Source organism: Sceloporus occidentalis, unplaced genomic scaffold, assembly GCF_023333645.1.
Source record: "Sceloporus occidentalis isolate IW3139 unplaced genomic scaffold, rSceOcc1.0.p SCAF_1, whole genome shotgun sequence".
Lineage (NCBI taxonomy): Eukaryota > Metazoa > Chordata > Lepidosauria > Squamata > Phrynosomatidae > Sceloporus > Sceloporus occidentalis.
In genome coordinates this window covers 212,282,004-212,307,011 of record NW_028316981.1, presented here as the reverse complement: position 1 = coordinate 212,307,011, position 25,008 = coordinate 212,282,004, and the positions used below count along the sequence as shown (strand labels likewise).

Below are 25,008 nucleotides of genomic sequence, written 5' to 3'. Positions count from 1 at the left end.
TCTGGGTGTCATTGGCATATTGATAACACCGCGCCCAATGTCTCTGGATGATCTTGCCCAGCGGTTTCATGTAAATGTTAAATAGCATGGGGGACAAAATCATTCCTTGAGGGACACCAGATGTAAGTTCCCTCTTGTCGGAGCGACAGTCCCCCAGCTTCACCATCTGGAATCTACCCGAGAGGTAGGAACGGAACCAGTGGAGCACAGTGCCCCCGATACCCAACTCCCTCAGGCGTTCCAGGATATCATGGTCGATGGTATCGAAAGCCGCTGAGATGTCCAAAAGCACTAACAGGGACACGCTTCCCCTGTCCATGCCCAGATGGAGATCATCGACTAAGGCGACCATGGCATGTGATGTTTATTAAGAAAATGTTAAAAGAATTCATTTTTAAAAACTATTTTTAAATTTAAAATTAATTTTTTAAAAAAATCTGAGGCCTTTCTCTTTCCCCTGAGCCTCCTTCTCCTGTTCCTTCTCCTCTTTCCCCTTCCTCCCCCTCCACTACCTGTTTAAGTTGTATGCCAAAAATATCATATATTAGACTCAGAGGAAGAAGGCATGAAAACTGAACATCAACAATTGAAGATATGCATGTGACAGCATACTACTAGCAGAAAATAGCAAAGACTTGGAATGATTTCTGAAGAAAATAAAGGAAGAAAGTGCAAAGGCAGGTGTACAGCTGAACATTAAGAAAACAAAAATAATGATTACAGATTATTTACATGACTTTATAGCAGAGAATGAAGATGTTGGAATAGATTTTCCATAGCTTGGCTCCATCATTAATCAGAATGCAGGCTGCAGTCAGAAGACTAGGACTTGGAAGGGCAGCTATAAAGGAACTAGACAACATCCTGACGTGTAAAGCTATGTTGTTGAATATTAGTTAGGATTGTCCATGCCATGCTAGTTTCCATTTCTATGTACGGTTGTGAAAGCTGAACAGTAAAGAAAGCTGATAGGAAGAAAATCAACTCATTTGAAATGTGGTGCTGGGGAAGAGTTCTGTGGATACTGTGAACTGCTAAAAAGATAAATGGGTTGTAGAGGAAATCTTAGACTTGAAGATTTCTCATTCATTGAGTCACCATAAGTTGAAGTCAACTTGACAGAAGTTGAGAACAAATGTTAAGCAATAGTACTAAATCCTCTGAGTGGAACAGCCTGGTGGTGGAAATGCTACAATTCTCTAAAAGTTTTTTTTTTCTTTGACAAAAAGGTGGAAGGCAGGAACCATTAGGGACCAACATCCTCCCCAGCTTGCTCATAGTTGAAGAAAGGTGTGCATTGTTTCCTTCTTTGAGGAAAATCTGTTTAGAAATCAGGGTGAAGTGAGTATTCTTGGGAAGCCTTGACTACTACTTGCAAGCTGTCATGTGCTCTAGCTTGCAATGTTTTCCAGGTTCCAGTGAAAAAATCTCTCTGTTGCTGCCACTCTGCTCCCATAGGTCAGGGCAGACGTGGAGATGGAACATGAAACTCCACCAACTCTGCCAGCTCTGAGGAAGACTCATACGCACAGCAGTTCTCTGCTTCCTCCAGGCTTCCCAGCAAGCATTTCCTGAGCCCCAAAAGAAGCATGGCAGCTCAGGATTGTCCTCCTTCAACTGACAAGCAGGCAATGGCTGATATCAAGCAACTTTTGATCTGCTTTGGAGCTCATGATGAAACGGAAAGAAGTTTGCTCTCCAATAGGGAATGCATGCCAGTCCTAATTTGCCTGTTTCCTACCTACTATCAGAGTGATTGGTAGGAATAACCCATCCAAACTGCTCCCCCCTGCAACACCATATGCAGGGTGTCCCTTCTACTATGACAATTGTCTCCTGCTCTTCCCCATAGTTTTAGCTTTCAGCTGGAGGCCTGGTCCTTTCAGCAGCATTCCTGAATCTTTCCTCGTGTTTTCTTTGGAAAACTGTCTCAAATCCTTATTTTTATAGAGTTATAAGAAAACAAACAACTGTTATGTTTACAATATTGGGCTACAACTTTGCATGGACAATATCTGCAGCCTGTAATAACACCGACTCTTAATTCCTATGTGGACTTACATACAGAGCTGATAACTAGTTCTGTACTTTTAATTCAACCCCTCCGTCTGCTGCCAGTGACATGAAGAATATTCTAACTGAATGGTTAGAAGATTTTTAAGCACTGGAGTGACTTAAAATAGTGATTGGACTGTATAGTCAGTGTTTGCTACACTGTAGCATTTACATGATTCTCTAAGATGTTTGCCAAGGGAACATGAAATCCTACATTCCCACGGTCTTAGTGAAATTTTCAAATTAAGCACACATGTATGCACACAAACAAAAATAAGGGAATTGTCAAATAGTCCAGAAATATCACTCACTACACTAGAAGAATATATGCAATATAGAGTGGTGGTGGTGTTTGGAGAAAAAGGTTTGCATTTTGAGTAATATTCCCTTTGGTCATTTTCCCCAAAGGAGGAAAGTTAGTGGAAGTTTGTTTTTTGAAGGATGTGGATCAAAATTGAAAGGGTGGAAATCTAAGCTGTGTTATAAGGAAGAAGAAAAGAGGCACCTCTTTAAACAACTAAGTAGGAGTTGCCTGCAAAAGAGATAGCACACTCATTGCTCCAGGCATGGAATGTGACACTGGACTATTTTTGTCCTTGCTGCCCATGCAATGCAGAATGAAAAGGGGGACAAAGACCATGTTGTCCCAAAAGCAGCTTGGAGGTTGAGCTTGGCTAAATTTAGGCCTCACAAAGAAGCAACTGCTTGGTGGGCTGTCCTCTGAGATGAAAGTGAGTCCTTAATGGAACAGCCCTCTCCATTTACTTTACATTTAAAAAGAAATATTTTGACTGCCTCCCAAAAGGAGAAGGCTTTACAATAGCCTAGTAAAACAGGTTATAGAACAACAGTTCACTTTCAAAAATTTCAACAACAAGTAATATATTCTAACTAATATATTCTAATTGGCCCTCCACATTTGCAGCTTTGACTTTTGTGGATTTGATTAATATGTTCTGTCTAGGAATGTCTAGGCCCTCCAGTGCAACACTGCCAGATGCTGACCACAGAATCACACTGGAGGACTTAGAGACTTCTAGAGAAAAGACTTCTCTAGCCAATTGTAGGTCCTCCAGTGCAATTCTGTGACCAGCTTCTGCTGGATGTTGACCAGACAGTAGTGTTGGAAGACCTAGAGATTCTCTCAGGTTAAAAAAAAACGTGACTTTTTGTGTGTTTTTTTTCACTTTCAAAGGGATCCCCAGTGAATGTGGAGGGCCCACCGAATATTCTAACCCACTAGCTGGAGGAATTCAAAGAGACAGCCGTGTTAGTCTGTAGAATCAGTATGTAGAGAGATCTTGCAGCACCTTTTAGACTAACTGAAAGAAAGATGCACTCGCATCATACACAGGCACACCATACGCAGCTTTCAGCTTACGTTGAAGCTGAACACCGGAAGAAGCAATGGCGCACGTGCATGTGGTACATGCATTGTGCTGTACCATGTGCATGAACCCCATGTTTTTCAATGGGGCTCGAGCACATGCGGTATTTCCCTTACGTGGGGGGGGGGGGGGTTGTGAACGGATCCCTGCATAAGGAAAGGGCCGAATGTACTTTAAGATTAAATTCATAAGCATTAATCTTTTAAACATCAAACTGGGTGTATGTCTCACTGAACTCAAGGAAGAGCCTGTCTGCGCTGGCCAGGATACTTTGGAGTCAGTTTGGACTATCCTGGCCCTGGAGCTGCCTGACCTCTCTGCATTACTCAGGCCCTCTGTTTTGATGCTGGGTGGCTGCCTGCACACATGTACTGCTGTGCTGCATGGTGCAGCTGCCACGGAAGAGAATTATTCACTCTTGAGGTAAGAATAAAGCACCCGGCACTGATTAAAATGAACTCAGCATCTTCTTTAACTCACCACAAATTTCAAGCTGAATATTAAAATGCTGGAGGGTCACCTCTGTACGGGGAGCCTAAGGCTTCCCGTTAACGGTCCACTGCTTGCTCTACAGGCTCCTTTCCCCTGTTTTCAGTCTGCGTCATTTCTGGAGCCGACTTACTTCTGTCTCCAGTGCTGGGGGTAAAAGTATGAGCCCTCCGTCGAGCCCCCTCTGATCCCTCAATATTTAGAGGGAATTTCAAGATTCCAAAGATCCCCTTGGAGTCCTGACTCCCGCCACAGATCAGAATGGCCCCCAGAGCTAGAAGGAGTCTGTTCGGCGAGGCACCATTTCCAGCCGTAAGTCAGATCCTTTTTTTTAAACAACATTTTAAGTGTGGTATATGCCAACAAATATTTTTTTTAAAAATGGCCAAGAGACTGAACATGATCAATATACATCCCCATCCACACACACACAAGACACATAAAAGACTGCAGTAACTATAGAACCATAGTATTAATTTCCCATGCAAGCAAAATAATGCTCAACATTTCACAGCACAGACGAAGATATCTTCACATATGAAGAGGTGCAAGTGGGATTTAGAAAAGGAAGAGGAACTAGGGACCACATTGCAAACAAATGGTGGATAATGGAGAGCACCAAAGAACTCCAGAAGAAAATCAGCATGTGCTTTATAGATTATAGCAAAGCCTTTGACTGCATAAATCATGAAAAGCCCTCCCTTCATCCTCCATCTTGAGGGAGAGAGAGGCAGACTAGCTCCAAGAGGCCTGCCTGGAAGAAGACAAGCCCTCCCTTCATCCACCATCTTGAGGGAGAGAGGGGCAGACTAGCTCCAAGAAGCCAAGCCCTCCCTCCAGTCCATCTGCCTTGGTCCAGGCCTTGGAGATAGAGAAGACTGCTGGATCTCATCCCCTTCCCCACCACCACTCCCTTCTCCTTTTTATGTCTTTTTAGATTGTAAGCCTGAGTGCAGGGAACCGTCTAATTAAAAAGATTGTATGTACAGCGCTGTGTAAATTTACAGCGCTTTATAAATAAAGGTTAATAATAATAAATAATAAAAGCTATGGAATGCTCTTAAAGAAATGGGAGTGTCACTACATTTGAATGTTGATAACACACTTAATGGAGGCAGAATGCCACCCACTAATCTGTCCCGCAGCCTGACACTATATACTCCATAAGCCACACTTATTTGTTAGGACACACTTTTAAAAAAAACAACAAAGTAAGGAAAAATTGGTCTTTCCTGGAAACTACACAGTAAAAAGTGAGTGTTTCTAGGTTGCTTTAAAGCCTAAAAGAAGTTCTTTCACTGTGAAATCAGTCATACCTTGTGTGTATGAGGTGCGTATGGATTTTGCTTTCTAGTATGAATCTGGTCTGGGATAGCTGTCCTGTCTCTATCAAATGTCGCATCAAAACAATAGTTTCTCTGTTGCTGCTAAGCTGGGTTGGAGGGCAAAGTAAGCACACAGGTAGAACCATGGGTCATGTACACTGACTTGCACACCAGAAAACTGAAGGTCAGGGGGTGATTCTTCTAGAGTGTGCATGTTTGTGTATGTTGGTGGGGTTAACCTGGGTGCCTCTGGAGCTCCAGAGGTCACTTCTGGCCATTTAATCTGTTAATACTGATTTTACTTGTATGCTGACCTAGATCTTGTGATAAAGGTAAGATCTGTCTTGTGAGCTGCCTTGGGTCCCTTTCTGGGAGAGAGGAAGCATAGAAATGAAATAAGTAAATAAATAAATGATTTTAAATAACTCATCAACCTACTGTGCTTCCAGGTTTTGTTGTGTTGTTTCACTCAAATAATGTTTCAGAGAATCCAGATATCAGTTTCGAACTGTAAACCACATTTTCATACACACACAGACACACATCCATTAAGAAATAAAAGGCTGCTGGTGGTTCTGATGATGATGGAAGTGATGAAGAAAAAAAGTTTATTTATATGCTGTCTTTTCCCCAAAATTGGGCCACAAATCTGCTTGCAAAGATTCAAACAAATGAAGATAAGGTCACATACAGATCTCTCAGTAAAAACTTACACAACATACGAAGGACTACATAATGCCCTTTGACAGGTATAGTTGGGAATCCTCTGTCTAGGAGACAAAAATGGCACAACAGACATCCTCCAAACTCAAGAACACTAAATATAGGAGTAGTCTCTCCTACCTCTTTTCTCGCCTGTGAAAGGAACCAGGTCTTCTCGGTCTTTGATATCAATCGCCTGCTTTTCCAAGTGAGCCAGAAGATCATCTCTTTTGAAGGGGCCAGTTGGAGTTTTCTTTGTTTGATCTCTCTGTCTCATTCCTGCAGGCAGTAAGGCATTCTAGATTTTTTAAAACAGGAAAAATACAAGCACCGTGATCGTTGTCTTTCTTCTTAAATGAGATCTAACTGAACTGCCAAAGCACAAGAGAAGTACATATAGCACAATCAAGCACATGCTTTGCAAGCTGAAGGTCCCACTGTAGTCTACATCATCTCAAGGTATATTTATTATGGGGAATCCACCCACTCTGCATTTGAAATTACGGTATTACTCAGTTTTTCATAGTCAAACTTGTTCTTTTTTAGGCCTGCCTTGTAACAACATTTCAAAACTTACTGTCTTAGTAAAATAAAATTACAGTATGCCATTGATTACCTGAAGGGAGAAGTGACCTGTGTAGGAGGCAGTTGGCTTGAGGTTAAATTCCTTTCATTTTCCTCTTCCTATGATTAAAACTGCCTTTTACACAGAATTCTTTAAATTTTTCAAAAAGGAATGTGTTATAAAAAGTACTGATGGGCACCTATATACTTGGGAAAACAACAATTTCCTCTACTTCTTCAGCATACCAATTGCCATGAAGTAAGAAAAAGTAGGAGGATGGATCTTCAAGAGGTAGTGTGGAGGAGGAAGCTTGTTCCTTCATTTCTCTTTCCTCTCCTTCAGCCCAGCAGGCAGGGACTTAGCCTACTGTCATCACAGCTGCAACCTCAGCTGTCCATCCTCTGTTCAGCTACTGCCAGGACTCTTTGTTTGTCTGACTGCCATGCATCCTATCTCTCTGGCTCTCTACTTTCAAGAGAGCCAGACACCATCCAATCCACTGAGATTTTGGGAGCTACAGTCTAACAAAGTACAGTCGGCCCTCCATATCCAGATTTTTTATCCACAGATTCAACCATCCATGGATTGAAAATATTCCATACGCAAACCTTGATTTTGCCATTTTATAAAAGGGGCACCATTTTACTACACCACTGTATTTAATGGGACTTGAGCATCCATAGATTTTGGTATCCTTGGAGGGTCCTGAAACCAAATCCAAGTGGATATCAAGGGCCCACTGTAATGTTTCCAAACACAAACCAGGATACATGCTTTATAACACGAGGGAAGTGGATGACTGAATTTCCAAAAGTCATGATGGCTGAGGGATTCTGGGCATTGTACTGCAAAGTAGTATCCTGCCCAAGCTTTGAGTTAGAGGAGTAAGTGTGGAAAAGTGCACCTAGGCAAGAGACAGTAGATGGGTTGCTGATCTATGGGCTGGGCAGAAGCAGCATGACAGCTACTGCTGTAGAGAACAGCTGTCAATAATCCCCTTTTTGCATAGTTCTCATTTTCATTTTACAAAAAGCAAGAGGAACTTACAAACATTTCCTTTCGGAAGGACACATCCCTGGATTTTGCATAGGCTGAGAACTGCCCTGGATAACAGTTGGGGAAGCGGGCATCTTTACTTAAAAGTTTCTGTCCATTTGGAGACAGAAAATAATGCTCCCTGGTGAAACTGACCATCTGGTTGAAGCAGGAAGTCAGATAAACTAGGGAGTAAAGTCTTTTCCAATCATAATAGATCTTTCATGCATGATGCTCCCCACTACCCTCCACCAATAGGGTACCCAGAGAGTGTAAAAATGGGTATCCTTAAAAGTTATTTTGTATTTTTTCTTCATTGGTGCAGTCAAATGCCAGTCCAACTTTTAAAAATGAATACAAACAAATGGCCAAATAAATCAAATGTATCCGACCAATGCTAGCAGATTTCATGCATATGCAATGGTGTAGCATAATCCAGTATGTCAGAAATCAAGTGTTGGAAGCAATTCAGACAATTACAGGAGATCATTTTTCCCAAGACTCTGCCATTGTTGGAAAGGCAGTGAGGAATGACAACAAGGCCTTGCTGAGTAACTTTTTGGCAGGAGGACAAGTGCTAATTGCTAAACACTGGAGTTGGGTTGGGAAGCAAAGCTGCCAACTTTAGATGAATTATGCAGGAAAACAGCATGGCATGCTAATGATGAACCTTTCACTAATTTTAAGTGTAGACAGATTGGGATAAGAGCTTGAGTAAAGGACATCTTTGGACTACAACTCCCAGAATCCCACAATCAGCACAGTCATGGTTGATGCAATTAAATAATTCCATCTAAGACAGAAGGAGGGAAAGGCAAGGTGTTCTGTAACAGCTCATACCCACTGGGAAACAGTTAACCATGAATCTTGATAATATTGTGCAGTGGTTATTTACTAGCCTTGAAGCCTGATATCCAGTCAAACACTTCTAGAGTCTCCTTCTTTTGAGGTTTTTAAACAGAGGCTGAATAACCAACTGTTAGGAGTGATTTGATTGTATATTCCTGCATGGCAGAATTAGGTTGGAATGGAAAGTTCTTGTGGTCCCTTTCAATTCTATGATTGTGTGATTCTAGAAGATAACAAGAACAGCACAAAGGTACAGGTTCTCACTGTGTCATTCAAAAAAGGAAGTTCCCCAAGCATTGGTTAAGATTAAGAGCCACTGAAAAGCTGTACCACACCTTTTAAAAGCTGTTTTTTAAAATCACTTACATCTGGATCTAGGTCGACTAGTTCATCCTCTAACAGCTTGATCTCTTCTTCCGTCAGTGCTCCCAGAATCTGGTCTTCATCCAAATCTCGGTACTTCTCTAGTCCTTGTCTGTATGACATCCTGCAGAACTTTTAATGCTAAAATCTCTCTTCAGAATAAATTACCTTTTTTTTAAAGAGAAGAAAAGCAGAGAAAAATTAAAATTTGCATTTCATACCTGGCTCAGTTGTCAGAACTGGATCAGTGAATAAAAAATGCCAAATACTGCACTGAAATAGATATACAAGCTTTTTTAAAACTTAAAAGTGATTCGGTACTGACAATGTTAAATATATGTCTAAGCCACAAATGGCAAATGTAAGGGGGAAAGCACTGCATGATTGAAAATTTTATAAAATACAAGTATTATTATTTGTAGTACAGTATTATTTTCGCGGTAAATAATATTCCAGAGGTTCATTTCCTCTGAATGAAACAGCACTAGAGACTTACAGTTTCTTTGTGATACCTGTTTCATTCAATCGATAATCAGAGTATTTGCTATTATTAACTCGTGACTCATGGCGACCCTGTGGATGTGACATCTTCAACCCCCCCTGCCTCCATTGCTCTGCTCATATCATGTAAATTCAGATCTCCTATTTAATTGAGTCTATCTATCTGGTGTGAGGTCTGCCCCTTTTTCTATGATCTTCCACCCTCCCTAGCATTATTATCTAATGAACTGTGCCTTCTTATGATGTGCCCAAAGTACAACAGCCTTAAATTAATCATCCTGGCTTCCAGGGAGAATTCAGGCCTGACCTGCACAAGGACTCATTTGTTTGTCTTTTTGGCTATCCAGCACTCTTCTCCAACACCACATTTCAAATGAGTTGATTTTCTTCCTGTCCACTTTCTTTATTGTCCAGCTCTCACATCTGTACATGGTGATGGGAAATACAATGGCTTGGGCAGTTCTAGCAGAGCATACTTGAAGCAAACGATTCCAGCTAATGCCAGCAAGCAAACTCTTCCCCCATTCCTTGCCATTGCCATTTTGAACTAAACACTGCTTTTGGGTTTCTCCCCACTCCTCTGAACTGGATGTCTGTCATTTTTTTCAGGCTCAGATGGACTTCTCATTCAAGAACCTGGGATTATGAACTGTGAAGAAACTGTCACCTCTTACTAGCCCTCATTTATAAACTACTGTCCTGAGCAGTTCAAAAGGGGGCTTCTCTTAGCAGGGATATTACTATTGGGGGAAATATCACAGTGGTTAAATGCCATTCTGCATCCACAACATTTAAGTTCGATCCTAGAAGAGGGTTCGAAGGTTCACTCTGCCCTCCATCCTTTCGTAGGTCAGTAAAATGAGTACTCAGCTTGTTGGGGGCAATTGGCTAACAGATTGTAAATCACTTAGGGAGTGCTAGTTCACTTATAAGCTGTATAGGAATGTACTTGCTATTGCTATTGCTGTCTGGAAGTATAGTTTGTTCCCTCAGTGCTGCTCCACCCTTGCAACATTATCGATGCACTATTTCAATTGTTTTGTTTTCTTTTTTGGGGCAATGCAGAGGGAGGGGAGGACAAGAACCAAACTGTCATTGGTAATTGCAGGTTGCTCAGAAGCCAAGTATCACAGATGCACAGGGATGATGCAGGCATACTTGGATATCATCTGATGCCTGCAAGATCAGTTGTTGGCATCCAGGAGTGAATGAGCCATTACAGATTAACACCTCAGGTAAAACTGTTCTGGAGTAAGGTGAGGAAGATAAATAAGTGGCAGGGCAACAGAAGATTCCCTCCTCTAATGGTGCTCCTGTTAAAATTACCACATATAGGTCATAAGATACTACTACCACCATTCTCAATCTTCCTTGTTTTAAATAAAGAGAAACTTGTTGTTGTATGCTTTTAAGCATTTTCTGATTTATGGCAACTGTAATACAAACCTATCACAGGAGTTTCTGGGCTAGCTTCGTTCAGAGGGAGTTTGTCTGTACCTTTCTTTTGGCTGCATCTACATTGTAGACATAAACCAATTTGACACCACTTTAACTGCCATGGAAATGCTACGTAAATCCTGGGGACTGCACTTTTGGGAGACACTTAGCTTTCCCTGTCAGAGTGCTCTGGTGCCACAGCAAACTACAGTTCTCAGAATTTCATAGCATTGAGCCATGGAAGTTAAAGTAGTGTCAAACTGGATCATTTCTGCAGTGTGCATGCAGTCTTTGAAGCTGAGAAAGTCTGACTTGCCCAAAGTCATCCAGTGGGTCTCCATGGCCGAGCAGGAATTTGAACCCAACTCTTCAAAATCCTAGTACTATGCTCAAACCACTATACTACACTGACTCTCTAAAGAGAAACTTAAGACACATCAAAATATGTCAAAATTTAAAATAAAAACAATATAACATAAAATATACCTCCCTAAGAACAACAATTGACAGGAATAACCAATGGGCATCACACTGGTTTTTTTAATTGGCCAATTATATCCTGTCAAATGCTTGAGAGAGTGTTTATGGGAAATGCCTCAGTGATGACAGCTTTTCAGCTGTGGAACATGCTGACTTCAGAAGCTGTGAAATCTTCTACCTCTGACATTTTCAGAAACAAATTATACAGATAGACCAGGGATATTTGGAGTGTAAGAATATCCTGTCTTGGGCTGAGTGGCTGGATTCAGTCCAGTCCAATATCCAATACCTATGATTCAATCATTGGACTCTTCAGCTGGCAGGACCATTTCCAGCTCAATTCCTGAAAGAGCAGAGTGCTGGGAACACTTTATATTAGCCCCCTAAAGTTTCTAGGAAACAATTCAAGGTACCATTTTTGATGGCGATCTGCTGGACCTCCAAGACAATTACGCAAATGACCCCGTTCACCTGATAAAAGCAAGCAAATATTGGGAGGCTGACAAGATTGTATCACATGTCTAACTTCACTTGCAAACTGAATATCTTGCCATTTCCTAATTTGTCTTATGCAAAATAAAAATAGTATAATTAAAAACAAAACAAAACCCAACAACACAAAAATTCGAAGAGCTAAATCCAGTTGCCGGTCCCAACAAGAACAGGCCCACCAAATCAACTGGACTTCCAAAGTGTTAATGTATTAAGTTCTTAATGATTTGATATGCCTAAGTACTGGACTAAGCACTAGATCTAGCTCTGTATGTTTTCAAGATTATGATGCATAGTAGTATTCCCAAATGGGAATGAATCCTTAAGAGGAGCCCAATTTGGTTAAGACCAAAAGTTGATCTAGGCCACAATTTTGACTCCAAAGGTGATCAGCTAGATGCCTCTAGGAAACTTACAAACAGGGTAATGGCTTTTCCTTGTCCCTAACACATGTACACATGAGATATAGTGCCTCTGTATGTTCCAGGGTAATAACCACTAACAAGCCTATTCTGCATAAATTTGTCCACTTTACTGTAAGCCACCTGAACTCTAGGCCACCAATACATTAACCTAATGCTCATTAATCTCTGAAGAAATGCCTACCTGTCTTGTTGTCTCCTTAAATATTTATTTAAAACATTTATATCCTAGTTCATGTCTTGTTTTATTATGAGGAAGTGGGATCTGATGTCTCAGATAACTGAAATCTCCATATCTATTTGAAATGTTATCTCTGAGGTTTGAAGTTGAACCCTCCTGTAAAACCCTGCTGGGATAGGCCAGAAGATGCTTGGCTCTGTGAAGTCATAATCTCATATCCTCTTACATTTCTTCCTGAAAGGATAGCATTTGCTTTGGGCCAAGGAAAGGAGAGTGTTAACTACTAATGCTAAAGTGCCATCAGGGCAGGACTTTGGGGCAGAAATGAGGGCCTTAGTCACTAAAATGAGCAGAAGGGCTACCAAAATACAGCAGAGTTTACTTAACAGATTTTGAAGTGAATGACAGATAATCCTCTAAAGAAGTAGGAGTCCCATAAGCCCATTACCGCTAGAGTATAAAAGCGTTTGACTGCATCAGTGATGCCAGGAAGGCAGCACTGTGTAGTCTCACTTATATAGGGTTAGGCAAGAGGCTCAGCTTTTTCAGAGCCCCTTATCAGAGGGCAGCTGCTCCTCACTCAATTATGGGAGTAATATCAAGAGACCTCTTCCATAAGATCTGTGAATTCAAAGGGAAATTTAAGGATGGGCATGCTCTATGATCAGAAGAGGAACACACTACATGATCAAGATAAAATAAAAAAGACAATGGAAGCAATACACAGAAGAGCTATATAAAAGAAACAAAAAATGGATGACACATGGAATGAAGAATCATATGAAGACGAACCCCACATTTTAGAAAGTGAAGTGAAAGTGGCACTCAGAGAAATCACCAGGAACAGACAACATCTCATTTGAACTGCTTCAAACCACACAAACACAATCCATTCCAGTATTAACTCAAAATGTCAACAAATATGAAAAACAAAACAGTGACCAACAAACTGGAAACGATCAATATGCAACCCAATCCACAATAAAGGAGATCCAAAATACTGCAACAAGTATAAGACCATAGCATTAATTTCCCACATAAGCAAAATTATGCTCAAAATTCTGCAAGATAGACTCCAATCATAAAGGAGAGAGAAGTCCCAGAGGTGCAAGCGAGGTTCAGGAAAGGAAAAGGCACTGGGGACCACACTGCAAACATACAATGGATAATGGAGCGCTCCAGAAGAAAATCAGCCTACATAGATCATAAAAAGCTATGGAATCCTCTTAAAGAAATGGGAGTACCACAACATTTGATAGTCCTGATGAGAAATCTGTACTTAGGGCAAGAAGTTACTGTAAGAACAGAATACAGAGAAATAGAATGGCTCCCAGTTGGCACAGGGATCAGGCAAGGCTGCATTTTATTATCCTATCTGGTCAACTTCTATGCAGAAAATATCATACGAAGAGCAGGCTTAGAATCAGTGGGAGAAAGGGTGAAGAAATGATGAAGAAACATCAGCAATCTAAAATATGCCAATGACACCATACTACTAGTAGAAAGCATCACAGACTTGGAACAATTACTAAAGAAAGTCAAAGAAGAATGTGCAAACCTAAAGAAAACTAAAACAATGACCATGGAGGATTTACACAAATTCTACCTAGATAACAAGGAAACCAAACTAGATAAAGATTTCCCATACCTTGGATCAAACACTGATCAGAACAGAGACTGTAGCCAAGAAATCAGAAGAAGATTAGGAATAGGAAGAGCAGCTAAAATGGCACCAGACAAAATCCTAAAGACCAAAGATATACAGTGAACACTAAAATCAGAATTTTCCAAGCCATTTGTGACAAGAGTTGCTAACAGACCTGGCTTTCTAGCAGCTAATCACAGTTTTGGAGGACTGTGAAGGTGAGCTGTGCAGGGCAACTGGAATGTATAAAGTCAGAGATGTGGGTTGCTTAGTTTGGTTGGTCTGGAGAGAGAGAAAGAGAGAGAGAGAGAGAGAGAGAGAGGGAGGGGATTTCAGTTAAGATCAGATAAGGATTCGACAGTAGAAATAGTTCAGTTAGGGCCTGTGCAGACAGACCATTAGGACCAGCCTGGGGGTGGAATTGGGGCATGGCGTCCACCCGATACATGCCCCAAGTCCGCCCTTATGGTGGTGTGATGCCACACATTGCACCACATGTCGTTCAGCATCATGGTGCTCCTATGGTGCTGTGTTTAGATGATGCAGTGCCAAAGTAATGCTGTAAAGCCATGGTGCAATGGTTACTGTGCCCTTTCCATGTGCATGTGGTTGCCGATCTGGCAAAGATGGAGGCAACTTAGGGGTGGTTTAGGGGCTGTGCAGACTGCCTCCCTTAGAGTTGGTCTGCACAGCCCCTTAGTTAGTCCAGAGGGGACTGTGATTCAATTAGACAGGTCCAGTTGGCATTCCTACTGAAGACGAGAGAGTAGGGTACAGAGTATGTAAAAACCAACAATTGTAGTTGCTAATGTAACCACATTAAGCTTGAAGTAACCAACACAAGATACTTTCTTTCTTAGTGTCATTTAATAAAGTTCTGTTCAATTTTTTGTACAGTAGATGTTTCTCGGTGATTTCTTTAAACTATAAACTAGTGGTTCCCTGAAAGGGCCATTCGACCCCCACAGGGGCCACGATCGACAAGTTGGGAACCACTGCTATAAACAAAGGCAAGCACGCTACCCAAACACTGAACTGGTTTGTGGGACACCTGGGACCCTGGCCCTTGTACACTTCAAAATAGTGTTAATAAGGTAAACACAAGGCAAGTGTCAGTGACAAGTGATCTTCTGTGGATAAGAGGTAAAGGTAACCAAAGGTTTGAGAAAAGGTCCCATCACACCACTGTATTCCCCATTACCATGTACAGGTGCCCGAGCTGGACAGTGAAGAAAACAGATAGGAAGAAAATTAACTCATTTGAGATGTGGTGCTGGAGGAGAGTGCTGAGGATATCATGGATGGCCAAAAAGACAAACCAATGGGTCCTAGAACAAATTAAGCCTGAGCTATCCCTGGAAACCAAGATGACAAAACTGAGGCTGTCATACTTCGGCCACATTATGAGAAGGCATCACTCATTAGAAAAGACAATGATGCTAGAGATGTTAGAGGGAAGAAGAATGAGAGGAAGACCACGTGGCGATGGCAAGATCAATCAGGGAGGTCACAGGCATGAACCTGCAAAATCTGAGCAGAGGCTGAGAACAGAGGGTCATGAAGATGTTTCATTCACAGAGTCACCATGGGTTGACATCAAGTCAAAGGTAGCTAACAACAACAACAACCACCCAAGAGAAGATTTAGATCAAAAGGAATGGGAAATGTGAGGTGCGGATGGGCAATGAAGAAACCAAGAAAGTGGAGATGTTGATTCATCACTGAAAACAGATAAGAATCAGCACTTACCTCTGAGATGTCCCAAAATCAACAGGCTAATGCTGCCTGGAAAATGGAAAAAACAAAAACAAAGTATAGTAGGCCAAAACTCCTTATATGTAAAAGTAGAATACTCCTCAGACTAAAGATGGATGGTTTCAAGTTTAAGGCAGAAGGAAAGCAATGTGCAAATTGAAAGGTTGTTTCTAAATTAGTACAATGTGCCAAAAAAGAAAGAAGAAAGAAAGTAAAACCAGAAACAAAAAACAAAAACAAAAAAACCAGCCCTTGTGTTAGAGTGTCAGACCCTAGAAATGCATTTCATAAGACTGTATATCAGTATGATTTATAGCTTACTGGACTGGAATATAAGTTAAGCAAAAAACAAGGTCAGAGCAATTATTTTTAAAAGATGAAGAATCATATAAATCATCTTCCCTGCAGCTGCTGCAAATGCTTTCCTCTTTCTTCTGGCCAAAACAAAACAAGACATGCCAAAAAAGGTTGAAGGCAGATAATAATGTTATGTCAGAGAGGCTAGTGCTTGTGGCATATATTCTTTGATTTTATTCTATGGCTCCTTCTGATAAAAGCATCTTTGCAGGATTTTAAAGCATTCCAAGAACCTGTAGAACTTAATTGTCAAAATCAACAGCAACATCAGTACAGTATATAGTACATACTACTCTTACTGATGCCTCTCTCATATCATCTTCAACACAAGATAGAAAACTCCATTCTATATGAATGCAAGCTCCTCTCTGTGTTTGTGTGTGTGTGTAGACATACATACACACCAACCAACAATGCTTTCTGCTTTAGTATGACAAAACACAAAAGCAGAACAGAACCTAGAATAGCACTAGATAGATATAGATTAGAACAGAGTTATGCAGAAAAAACAGACTTGATTCTTGGCAGCTGCTGTCTGCTCAAAAGTAGAAAGAGGTAGAGCCCCCACTCCACTAGTATTCATTTTGGGTAAGGGAGACTCAAGCTGTAGTTGATAAGATATTATTATTATTATTATTATTATTATTATTATTTTACTATATTGTATATGGATATAACTGCTGAAAGGAAAGTCAGAAGTCACCTTTTCTTTCTTTTACATTTCCTTTTAGAAGCTTGCTTTCTTTCTTTCTTTCTTTCTTTCTTTCTTTCTTTCTTTCTTTCTCCCCTTCCTCTTCCTTCCTTTCTTTTCCTTCTTTTCTTCAGTTCTGCCTCCCTCCCTTCCTATCATTCTTCCTTCCTTTTTTCCTTCCTTCCTTCCTGTCTTTCTTCCCTTCTTCTTCTTCCTCCTCCTCCCCCTCTCCTTCCCCAGGAAGGGAGACTTTTATTCTGGCAAAAGCACAAGGGAGGAGGAGGAGGAGGAGGAGGAGTGGAAGGACTTGGATGGAGAGGAAACAAAAGGGAAAGAAATCACAGGGAGGGACCCCCTCCCTCTCTCTGTCTCTCTCTCTCTCTCTCTGAACCTCCCTGCTGCCTCCCTGCGACTTCTGTCTTTCTCCCTTTCCTTCTCCATCCTCCGTGCTTTTGATGGAGGGGAAGAGGAGGGAGAGGAAGGAGCTTGAACGTTCCCAAGCCTGAAGGGGGGGGTCCAGATCCCCTGGACCCCCCCCCCCCCCCTTGGCTACGTCCCTGTCAGGTGTCACCAGGGAAGGACTTTGAGGCAGAAGGCAACTTACATGTGATTAGGCAAAAAGAATGACTTTTTCACAGCCCCTCTTTGCTTCTGGTCTGCTACCTGCCTTTCCCACAGGCCCCATACTCCTTTCCTCCTACACTGACCATCCTCCCAAGAGTAAGTGAAGAATGGTTGCATCCTCTCCAGTCCAAGAAACTCTGAGAGTCATCTTGTTCTCATTTATGGCCAGGAATATTTCATGCCCCAGTGTGCTATAGTGGTTTGAGTGTTGGACTAGGACTCTGGAGACCAGGGTTCGATTCCCAGCTCAAACATGATAACCCACTGGGTGACCCTGAGCAAGTCACAATCTCTCAGTCTCAGAGGATTGCAATGGCAATCCCTTTCAGAAGAAACATGGGAAGAAAAACCCAGGATAGTTTTGTCTTAGGGTCACAATAAATTGGAAACAATTTGAAGACACACAACAATAACATCGAACAACAACTAATATTTCCTGTAGGCAGGCCGCTGCCTTTTTATTGGTCTTGCACTGTATTGCTTTGCTAGAGAACAGATCTACCTCATTAAATACTGTGTGTCAGCATGCTTAGGAGTGCTATTTATTCCTTTAACTGTAACCTGTATAATCTCAAACAACCACGTTCTCAAACTCAGAGAAAAGCAATGGTTAACCACCCCCCTCTGTACAAATATTGCCAAGAAAACCCTGTGATGGGTTCACCATAAGTCAGAAATGACTTGAGGGCACAGAACATTACCAAAAGGAGCAAGAGCTAGCCAGATTTTCCTCTGGTCATTGGCAACCCCACTTGTCTTAATCAGGTGGAGAATTTGTGGCCTTCACTACCATCAGCCCTATGCAATATGACCATAGGCCAGGGATGGTGGAAGCTGTAGTCCAACATCATTTGAAAGGCGACAGTTTCTCTTGTTGTTGTTGTGTGCCTTCAAGTTGTATCCGACTTATGGTGACTCTAAGGAGAACCTATCATGGGCTTTTCTAGGCAAGATGTATACTCCTGCTTTAAATACAGTCAAGTACAGCTGATTCAACTGGCAACCTTTACTTTATTCCTATATAACATTATTTCTTGCAGCATGGCAACCCACCCACAAGCCATGCTTTATGAGTCACTTTCTCAGCTCATCAGGGATTATGTAAAACAGAAAGGCAAATAAAGAAAGAAGCTGGCAGAAAGAGCATTGGGTTCTCTCCCTTTTCTGAGTGAAGAATAACATTGGCTTCCATCCTATGAGCAAACCTTTTTCTCACCATGCCACCCCACTGTACTCACCCAAATCTTGTCTGCTTTTGAAAGCAAGGTCAGGTCTCATTAGTACTTTTACTAGGGATCTCTAGGTAGGGCTAGGAAAGAATCTTGCCTGAATCCCTAATCAGCCATTGCTAGCCAGAGGTGAGAGATGTCAGCCAGATGAACCCATGGCCTGACTCAGTATAAGGCAGTGCATGCATGGAAAAGAGGAAGGCAGGTGGGCATATTTAGTAGTACTGTATTAGCAAAGACAGGCTTACTGCTCAACATAAAGAAAACAAAAATAATGACCATGGAAGATCTACACAGATTCAACCTAGACAATGAGGAAATTGAAATAGTAAAAATGTTCCTGTACCAAAAAACATCAGAATGGGGACTGCAGTCAAGAAATAAGAAGACTAGGAATGGGGAGAGCAGCTATGAAAGAATGAGAAGAGATTCTAAAATGGAAAGTTATCCATCAGAGCATGGGTGTTAGAATTGTACAAGCAAACTGTACTATGTACAATTGTCAGAGCTGAATAGTGAGGAAGGTGGATAGAAGGAAAATCAATTCATTTGAAATGTGGTGCTGGAGAAGAGTGCTGAGGACACCATGGATGGCCCATAAGACAAACAAATGGGTCCTAGAACTGATCAAGCCTGAAATCTCCCTGGAAACCAAGATGATAAAATTGAGGTTGTCGTACTTTGGTCATATCATGAGAAAGAATGACTCGTTGGAAAAGACAATAATGCAGGTAAGGTGGAGGGGTATAGAAAGAGAGGAAGACCGCATGCTAGATGGATGGACTCTGTTAAGGAGGTCATGTATATAAATTTACAGGACCTAAGCAGAGCAGTGGAAAACAGGGAGTCTTGGAGAAGTTTCATCCACAGGGTCACTAGGAGTCAAGAAGGATTTGAGGGCAGTTAACAACAAAAATAACAAAAGTAGAAAGCTATTAATGAGTCAGACCGAACACACACATGGGATAAATTCCACATTCTCTGCTTTAAACGGAGTAGAGGTTAATTTCCTCCTGTTTCCCAAAAACATCGCACAGGGCGCTGGTTACACCTCCTCACCCTATGTTGTGCAGACATTTGGCATGGATATCAGCCAAGAGAAGAGTTCAGGCTGATGGAGATGTATAATTTGGTTATTGGCATGCCAACCAATACCTCATAGTTTGCAAATTATTAAAATGTGTAGCTGTGATACATAAACATTATTAGCCAGCCAGCAGGTTATCTGGATATGATTAATGTCCTGTGTTTAGATCAGTGGTTCCCAACCTTCCTAATGCCACAACCCTTTAATACAGTTCCTCATGTTGTGGTGACCCAAACCCATGAAATTATTTTCATTGCTACTTCATAACTGTAATTTAATAGGTGTTTTCCAATGGCCTTAGGCGACCCCCATGAAAGGGTCATTTGACCCCCAGAGGGGTCCTGACCCACAGGTTGGGAACCACTGGTTTAGATAAACCTACTTTACATATACATATATATATATATGCGCGTGCGCGCACACACACACACACACACACACACAGAGTATATACAGTACACCATTGTATTAATTAGACCATGACTTTGAACTTGTGGTCCTTCATATTTTGTTAGACTGGAACTTGTGTATGTCGTTGTCCAGGCCCTCCTGCAGTCTAGACCCTGGGAATTTTGCCTCCCTTTATTCCCCTCAGTCCTGGATGTTGTTGAACAGCAGCTCCCATTCTCCCTCAGCAATGGCTGGGGCTGATGGGAGTTCCACCATGTTATGATGGAGTACAGCATGTTATGTTATAAAAACCAAAAGGTTGCAACTTTGGGAATCCTGCCGGGAAAGGCTTACCTGCTCCCCAGCCTGGTGAGAACAGGGTGACCAGATATCCTCCCTGCAAAGTAGGACAAGGCACTGTGAAATGTAGGATGTTTCAGAAAAAGGCAGGATGTGATCAAATAAAATCTAGAAACACTTGTAGAAATATACATTCATCCTTCTTAGTCCTGGTCAAAATGGAGGACCTTTTGGGATTTCTCCTGTACAGAGGGTTAAAGTGTAGGACATGTCCTGGAAAGCAAGCATGACTCTTGGGCTACATGGAGCCCATACGCTGCCTCTGCCCACTCTGCTTTACAAGCATGACACATAAGATATTGTAAATGATAAATGTTAGAAGTACTAAGTAACTCCTGGTGAGAAATGTAAATTCATGCTTCTTAGTCCTGCTCCAAATGGAGGACCTTTTGGAATTCGTCCTGGACCAGAAGGCTGAGATGGAGGGCATGTCCAGAGTGACCAGATGTCCTCCCCGCAAAGGAGGACAAGGCACTGTGAAATGTAGGACGTTGCAGAAAAAGGTAGGACATGTCCAAATAATATCTAGAAACACTCGTAGAAATACACATTCATCCTTCTTAGTCCTGCTCCAAATGGGGTTCTTTTGGAATTCCTTCTGTAGACACGGTTGACGTGTAGGACATGTCCTGGAAAAGGAGGACATCTGTTCATCCTGAGTAAGCATGACTCTTGGGCTACAGGAACAAAGTACTAAGTAACTCCTGGTTAGAGGGCACTTTTTGTCTTACTAGTGGAATTCTCTTTCCAGGGAGCAAAAGGTAGGACCTGACCAAACAAAAGCAAGAAACACTCATATAAATCTAAAGTCATGCATCTTAGCCCTGCTCCAAATGGAGGACCTTTTGGGTTGCTCCTGGACCGGAAGACTGAAATGGAGGACATGCCCTGGAGTAAAGGAGGATGCCTCTGGTCTCCCCCTCCCTTCCTTTCCCAGAGGCCAGAGGAGAGGCAGCTATTTATAGGCGCTGCTGCTCCTATTGCTCTCCATTGGTCTTTTTTAGGTGGCCGCCAGGCATGTTTTTGGCCAGATATGGTTGCTTCAGCCCTCTCTGGGGCTCTGAGGCACAGTGGGGCCCCAGGTCCTCCTTTCCCAGGCATGTCCTCCATTTCCACCTTCTGGTCCTAGAGGAATGCCAAAAGGTCCTGCATTTGGGAGCAGGACTAAGAAGGGTGGCCAGAGGTCCTCCTTCCTCAGGGACATATCCTCTGTTCCAACCTTCTCTCTCCAGGAGGGATCCCAAAAGGTCCCCCATTTTGAGCAGGGCTAAGCAGCACACTCAGGGTGACCCCAGGTCCTCCTTTCCCAGGGGTACGTCCTCAGGGTGGCCACAGGTCCTCCTTTCCCAGGACACACCCTCTAGTCCAACCTTCTGGTCCTGGAGAAGTTCCAAAAAGTCCTCCATTTTTGAGCAGCACTAGTGAGAAGCGCACTCAGGGTGGCCAAAGGTCCTCCTTTCTGAGGGACACATCCTCCAATTCCAGCCTTCTCTGTCCAGGAGGAATGCCCAAAGGTCCTCCATTTGGAACAGGACTGGGAAGCACACTTAGGGTGGCCACAGGTCCTCCTTTCTCTCCAGCAACATGTCCTCCATTTCCACCTTCTGGTCCAGGAGGGATCCCAAAAGGTCCTCCATTTGGAGCAGGACTGAGAAGCACACTCAGGGTGGCCACAGGTCCTCCTTTCTCTCCAGCAACATGTCCTCCATTTCCACCTTCTGCTCCAGGAGGAATCCCAAAAGGTCCCCCATTTGGAGCAGGACTGAGAAGCACACTCAGGGTGGCCACAGGTCCTCCTTTCTCTCCAGCAACATGTCCTCCATTTCCACCTTCTGGTCCAGGAGGGATCCCAAAAGGTCCTCCATTTGGAGCAGGACTGAGAAGCACACTCAGGGTGGCCACAGGTCCTCCTTTCTCTCCAGCAACATGTCCTCCATTTCCACCTTCTGGTCCAGGAGGGATCCCAAAAGGTCCTCCATTTGGAGCAGGACTGAGAAGCACACTCAGGGTGGCCACAGGTCCTCCTTTCTCTCCAGCAACATGTCCTCCATTTCCACCTTCTGGTCCAGGAGGAATCCCAAAAGGTCCTCCATTTGGAGCAGGACTGAGAAGCACACTCAGGGTGGCCACAGGTCCTCCTTTCTCTCCAGCAACATGTCCTCCATTTCCACCTTCTGGTCCAGGAGGGATCCCAAAAGGTCCTCCATTTGGAGCAGGACTGAGAAGCACACTCAGGGTGGCCACAGGTCCTCCTTTCTCTCCAGCAACATGTCCTCCATTTCCACCTTCTGGTCCAGGAGGAATCCCAAAAGGTCCCCCATTTGGAGCAGGACTGAGAAGCACACTTAGGGTGGCCACAGGTCCTCCTTTCTCTCCAGCAACATGTCCTCCATTTCCACCTTCTGGTCCAGGAGGGATCCCAAAAGGTCCCCCATTTGGAGCAGGACTGAGAAGCACACTCAGGGTGGCCACAGGTCCTCCTTTCTCTCCAGCAACATGTCCTCCATTTCCACCTTCTGGTCCAGGAGGGATCCCAAAAGGTCCTCCATTTGGAGCAGGACTGAGAAGCACACTCAGGGTGGCCACAGGTCCTCCTTTCTCTCCAGCAACATGTCCTCCATTTCCACCTTCTGGTCCAGGAGGGATCCCAAAAGGTCCTCCATTTGGAGCAGGACTGAGAAGCACACTCAGGGTGGCCACAGGTCCTCCTTTCTCTCCAGCAACATGTCCTCCATTTCCACCTTCTGGTCCAGGAGGGATCCCAAAAGGTCCTCCATTTTTGAGCAGGGCTAAGAAGGGTGGCCAGGAGTCCTCCTTTCTCAGAGACCCATTCTCTATCCCAGCCTTCTCTGTCCAGGAGAAATCCCCAAAAAAAGTCCTCCATTTTGAGCACGACGAACAAGGATGAATGCATATTTCTACAAGTGTTTCTAGATTTTATTTGATCACATCCTACCTTTTTTCTGAAACGTCCTACATTTCCATATTTCCTTTGGGCATGAGCTCCCTTTCCCTGGAAGGTCCTCCACCTGGCGATGCCTGGTCCTCCTCGAAGGTTGTGAGGAGGAGGAAGGAGGAGGAGGAGGAGGACCTCCCTGAGGAAGGACCCCCCAACTGGGGGTCCAAACCCACCTCCCCCCACAAACAGAACACTGTAGGCTTTCCTACCTGCCTCAAGCGCCAGAGAGAGGAGAAGGAGGGAGGGAAGGAGGGAATGAGAAAAAGAAAGAGGGGAGGCAGGAAGGGAGGCTGTGGAGTTGGGCAGAGGCTGCTGCTTCTTCCCTGGCTGGGTCCTGCCTCCCTCTGGTCACTCAGGACAGGAGGACATTGAGGAGGAGCAGCAGGAGGAGCAGGAGGCCTGGGCCAGCCCTAAAGGAAGGAGGAGAGGCTTCAATGCTGGGCTGCTGCAGGAGCAAAGGGAGGGAAGAAGAAGAGCCCAGGAGGGAGTCCCTGGAGCAGGGAGGGGGACTGAGGTTGTCCCCTTCCTCCTCCTCCTCCTCACCTCCAAGGCACCACCTGATGGAGGACCCTCTCCAGAGAAAGGGAGGACTTGGCCCCTGGACCAGAAGGTTGGGATAGAGGACATGTTGCTGGAGAGAGAGGAGGACCTGGGGCCACCCTCAAAATGTGCTTCCCCCAGCCCTGCTCAAAAATGGAGGACCTTTTGGAATTCCTTCTGGACTAGGTGGTGGAAATGGAGGACATGCCCACAAAAAAGGGACAAGGTACTACTACAAAATGGAAGACTGTCAAGAAAAAATGTAGGACCTAACCGCATAAAAGCTCAAATAGAAAAGTAAACTCATGCTTCTTAGTCATGTACCCAAATGGAGGACTTTTTGGAATTCCTCCTGGATCAGGAGCTAGAAATGGTGTCCAGGGTGACCAGATGTCTTCACTGCCAAGGAGAATAAGGGATTGCAAAATGTAGGAGGACATGACCCAATAAAAACTAAAAATGCTGGTATAAACATAAATTCATGCTTCTAAATCGTGCAATCACAATTTTTTCACACGACATCAACATTAAAGTGCCATTATCCTGGGAACAGACTGGCAATAAACAGCAACAAATCATTCACAGGGAAATCCCGTGAATCATTTGTTGCAGTTTATTACCTCATTATTCCCTTGTTATTCTTGGGATAATGGCTCTTTAAGTGCACTGTGTGTGAAAATCTTTAATCGTGATTGCATGATTTTCACAAGTTAATAGTTGGTTAAACCCCCAATTTTCCCTGGGTGATAAAGTCCTTTATCACTTTTGGCTGCCTTCTACCTTTCCTAGCATTATTGTTTTTCCCCCCAATGATTCATGCCTTCTTATGATGTGTCCCAAGCATACCATGGATTTTCATGATGTGTGCAGTCAAAGGCTTTCCTATAACCTATAAAGCACAAGCTAGTTTTCTTTTGGAATTCCCTGGTATGCTCCATCAACCATATGTTTTCAATATGGTCCCTTGTGCCTCTACTTTTCCCGAATCCTGCTTGCATCTCTGGGATTTCTCTCGCTATATATGATTTGGAGGCTATGTTGCAGAATTTTAGGAGTAATTTTATTTGCATGAGAAATTAATTCTACG

At 43.1% G+C, this 25,008-nt stretch overlaps 1 protein-coding gene across 6 annotated transcripts in view; it reads right to left on the bottom strand.

Moving 5' to 3' along the window:
- The window catches only part of TMOD1 (tropomodulin 1), a 51,033-nt gene extending 27,304 nt beyond the window's left edge, over nucleotides 1-23,729 (bottom strand). For 4 of the 6 annotated variants that reach the window (XM_089488769.1, XM_089488766.1, XM_089488771.1 and 1 more), the window contains exons 1-3: nucleotides 23,591-23,729; nucleotides 8,775-8,939; nucleotides 6,101-6,257 (exon numbers count right to left, since the gene is read on the bottom strand). In XM_089488769.1, coding sequence (XP_089344895.1) covers nucleotides 6,101-6,257; nucleotides 8,775-8,894 — 277 coding nt within the window. In that variant the 5' untranslated portion in view covers nucleotides 8,895-8,939; nucleotides 23,591-23,729. Of the gene's footprint in view, nucleotides 1-6,100; nucleotides 6,258-8,774; nucleotides 8,940-15,678; nucleotides 15,715-20,416; nucleotides 20,460-23,590 lie in introns of all 6 variants that reach the window. The other 2 variants (XM_089488767.1, XM_089488768.1) reach the window with 2 other exon arrangements.
- Nucleotides 23,730-25,008: the final 1,279 nt, after the last annotated feature.